Below are 4368 nucleotides of genomic sequence, written 5' to 3'. Positions count from 1 at the left end.
TGAAAATACAGCAAAAAATTGGCTACAGTCATCGGCTACAAACATCTATAAACGGGGAAACTAAAAAATCAACTTAAATGCAAACTCCACGCGCGAGCAAGGCGCATCCTGCACAGATGCTTCTGTCCCATGTCCCCTATATCCTCTCTCTTCACGTTTATCGCAGGCTGGCACAGAGGCCACACCCACCCCCACCCCCGCCCCCCTCCACTCCTGCAAAATCCTGTCCTACTAGTCTCCACCTCGCCCCCCAGACTCCCACCCACCAACAACTCTTCACAGCCCCGCACTTTCTCTCGGGAAAATCACTATCACCAACAAAGTAAAGCAATATTGACAGCAGTGTGAGCAAAAACAGTTCTTCCGTTTTTTTTAATTATTTTAAGAAAAGATTCAACACTACATATTGTGTGTGCCCGTGCACATGTTATAAAGACGAAGAAACCAAGTGGCCGGCATATGCTCCCCTGCTTTAATTGCATATGAGGGCGGGTGGAAGGATGAAAGAGGTGGTTAGCTGAGTTCATAAAGGTGGAGTGCGGTGGACGTGTAATAGGTGGATGAGTAAATGCATAAAAAGTCTTGGAGAGCAGAGGACATAGATGCATAGAATAGACAGGTGGGTGCAAGACATGAGGGGACGTGTGTGGGGTGACAAATGAATGAACAGGTGGATTTAAAGCCTGCTGGGCAGGTGGGTGGTAAGACAGGTAAATAAACAGGTAGATTGCTAAATAGGTGGACACAGGAACAGGAGGACAGACGGGTAAGTGAATAAACTGTTTCTAAAACTGAGTGGGGAGACAGTTGAATGGGCAGGCGAATGTCAAAGACAGGTGGTCAGGGGATTAAAGAGGCAGGTGAGTAGTGGTTGTATGTTTATACAACGCATTCCGTTGCAACGCATGCCTTTACCACGCATGCGTTACAACGGAATGATTTTTTAACGCATAACCTTTTCCTCTAATTCTTGCGTGGTGACGTCGTACGTCGTTAAGAAGAAACTGACGTTTTTTTCCGTTTCCTCTTAAATGACGACGATTGCCTGCATAATATGACGTGATTTCAAGTGAGGTTTTTATTTGGGGGGGAGACCCCCCCAAGCCCCCCTTGTTTATTTTGAACCTTTACCACATATGCCTTTACTACATACCTCGTAGTAAAGGTATGCGTGGTAAAGGCTTTCGTGTTAACCACGCATGCGTTGTAATGCATGCGTGGTTAATGTATTCGTGGAAACGGACTCGTTGCAGTGGCCGTTTCCCGTGAGTAGTGTGTGAAAAGGAAAGGCGTGTAGTAAAACATATGCAGGTGAGTGAGAAGATAGCTGAATGAACGCGCAGATGGCAAGGCGGATGGGTGGAATGACAGGTGAATTGACTCGTGGAAACCAAGACAGATGGACGAGTGAATGAGAAGAAAGGTGAATAAGTGAATAAATAAGTGCATAGCCGGGCATAGGGATGTATGGGTGGGTGGGAGCATCCATGGATGTAAGGGTGGGAATTGAGCAATGGGTAGAGGTAGGAACAAATGATTTAGAAGACACGCCATAATAAAGTCGGCAGACACAGGCAACAACAGGGCTTTAAGTGGGCCGGGTCTCACGGGTCCGGCAGTTTTTTAAAGGGGGCATCAAAACGGGTCTCTATCGGGCTCTGTTTTGTTTGTGCCCTGGTACAGGTGGTCCATTTTTGTCCGGACTGCAGTGACAGCAGGCACATCGATATGCGCTGCTCACACTGCTCACTTCTCACTAGTGGAGAAGTTACGATGTCATGCCAGGTGAGCGTTGTAGGGGAAGGGAAATCCTTTAAAGCGAGTCATTTTCTCTTTGGATTTCCCTTCCCGTTTTGAATCGCAGGAGCAGCACCATCCTCCTGGTGACACCAGGGCTCTAAGTAGAAGCTTTTTCAATATTATATACAAGCCATAGTTGCTGCTTATTTATCTTCAGCAACTAAAAACCATTGACAAAGCCAATAGTCCTGACTTGTTACAGGTATGATGTTACTTGTTGTATCCTATCTGGATGCAATGACAGAAACAGCAAAATACAAGTCGGGCAGCACACTATGCTAAGCACAGATTTTTAGCTTATGTGTTTTAAGCCACGCCCTTAATTACAATAGCGGCGCCCCTTTCGGAGCCCCCCCCCCCGTTTTTTCATCACACTTGAAGCCCTGGCAACCAATATATTTCGAGATTAACATGTATATGGATAGAATTAAAGTGATGAGTGAGGGGAAGCTAGCCACGTGGATGGGAGTATATATGTAGGGGTGAGTGGATGAATAGATGGCTGAATGGATGGATGGATTAATATATAGATGGATAATTACACTAATACGTAGATTGGTAAATAGGGGAAGGTATGTATACTTGAGTTGGATGGGTAGGGGAAGGAATTAGTGGTCTGGAGAACTGGCATATAAGAAGGTAGGAGGACAGCTAGGTGGAAAGGCCTGATGACAGGTCGATGTGTATGTGTGGATATATAGGTGGAGGACTCAGTGGTTTGTTGTGTTGTAAAGCAATGGAGGCATAGATTAACATGGATTTATGGCAGGCAGATGTGTAAGTACGTTAATGGAATGAAAGGGTAATTCTGTGCGGGATAGTTGAGCAGTGGGATTGAAGGATGGATGGATGGATGGATACATGAATGAACGGATAGTTGATAGCTTGATGAATGGTTGATGACTCAATGATAAAAGGAGATATTAAGATGCATAGGATAAATACGTTGTGCATTGGCTATTTAGACAAATGGTGGGTGGCGCATGGCTGGACAGTTCATGGACCACCTCTAGGCGCTCTAGTAGCGTTGCTCACTCGTGCCACTTGGGAGAAGGTCATATTTGCAGTTGTAAATGACGGCACCTGGCGGGTAGTAGGTGACCTCTGGTTCAGCCGGGTGTAGGGGTACCATGCCCTGGGCCTGCTCGTCTTGCTCCGGCTTGGTGGTAGCGGTGAAGGGGCGCATGTTGGTAAGAGATGGGGAGGCAATCCTCCAGAAGAGGCTCTTGAGGGCCTTCCTGAACTCGCGCCTCATCAGGCAGTACAATATGGGGTTCAGGCAGCTGTTGGAGTGTGCTAGGCACACGGTGACGGGGAAAATGTAGGTCTGTGTGGTAAAGTACTCGTAGCCAAACTGAACCACGTTCAGCTTGACCAGGATCCCCCAGGTGGTGATGGCTTGGTTGGGAAGCCAGCAGAGGAAGAAGGACAAGACCACAATAGTCACAGACTTGGTCACCTTCGACCTGCGCTTGTTGCTGGTGCTACTCACATTCTTGTCCGTAATGAAACGCACCAACATAAGGTAGCAGACGGTGATGATGAGCAGGGGGAGCAGGAAGCCCAACAGAACCTTCTGTGCGTGGTAGAGACCCAGCCAGAACTGGGCATTGCCTTTGGTGACTGGGAACTTGACCAGGCAGAGAACCTCATCTGACACAGTAGACGTGGTGGAGAAGATGGCGTGTGGCAGGGAGGCCAATATGGCGGCCGCCCAGATGAGCGCACTGGTCCACTTGGCCGAGCAGCTGATAGGCCTCCTCTTCGTCTTGAGAGCTGAGGCCACTGAGTAGTAGCGCGCCACACTCATGGCTGTCAGGAAAAAGACACTAGCATACATGTTCATGGCAGTCACGTAGGACACAATCTTGCACATGGCCTTGCCAAAGAGCCAGGTAAAGTCCAGGGCATTCTCCACCGCCCAGAAGGGCAGCGTCAGCACAAACTGGAAGTCTGTGACCGCAAGACTGGTGACGTACAGGTTGATGGAGGACTTTTTCCAGCCCTGCTTGGTCTTCATGAGGTAGAGCACAAGTAGGTTGCCCACCAAACCCAGGGCACACACCACGGAGTACACCACGGAGATGGCAATGCGCACCAGGGCCCCGATCGCCTCTCTCCTGTCCAGCTCATCCGAGAAGGTCCGATTGGTGGTGCGGTTGGGTGGCCTCTCCAGGAAGTGCGACCACATGCCGATCAGGTCACGCTCCTCAGCCTGCTGCATGCTGCTTCCGGTAGGCCTTAGGAGGCAGGTGGTGTGGTTGCAGCCACCATCCATCCCATGTTCAGGAACGGCCGTGTAGTGTCCTCGTTTCTGCGGGGTCTTCCGAAGAGCACAGCTTTCAAAACCCCTTTGGAGGCAGGTGGAGGAGTTGAAGAATGACTGTTAAGGTCCTACGCCTGAGCGCCAAGGCCGACGCCCCTCACGTGAGCGCCAAGCCTGACGCCCCTCACGTGAGCGCCAAGGTTGACGCCCCACACGTGAATACCAAAGCAAGGGCTACGTCCGCACAAAGCCAGTTCACTGCACCCAGCGCTTCCCTAGCAACCAAGTGCCAGAAAGTGCAT

At 49.6% G+C, this 4368-nt stretch overlaps 1 protein-coding gene across 1 annotated transcript; it reads right to left on the bottom strand.

Annotated features, from left to right (window-relative positions):
• Positions 1-374: 374 nt before the first annotated feature.
• Positions 375-4109, bottom strand: RXFP3 (relaxin family peptide receptor 3). Its single transcript, XM_078677279.1, has one exon. It carries the CDS (start codon positions 4076-4078, stop codon positions 2819-2821), a length of 1260 nt encoding a protein of 419 aa, XP_078533405.1. The 5' UTR covers positions 4079-4109; the 3' UTR covers positions 375-2818.
• Positions 4110-4368: the final 259 nt, after the last annotated feature.

Source organism: Lissotriton helveticus, chromosome 2_1 (assembly GCF_964261635.1).
Source record: "Lissotriton helveticus chromosome 2_1, aLisHel1.1, whole genome shotgun sequence".
Lineage (NCBI taxonomy): Eukaryota > Metazoa > Chordata > Amphibia > Caudata > Salamandridae > Lissotriton > Lissotriton helveticus.
The sequence above is the reverse complement of the archived record's forward strand: the minus strand, read 5'-3'. Positions and strand labels throughout refer to the sequence as shown.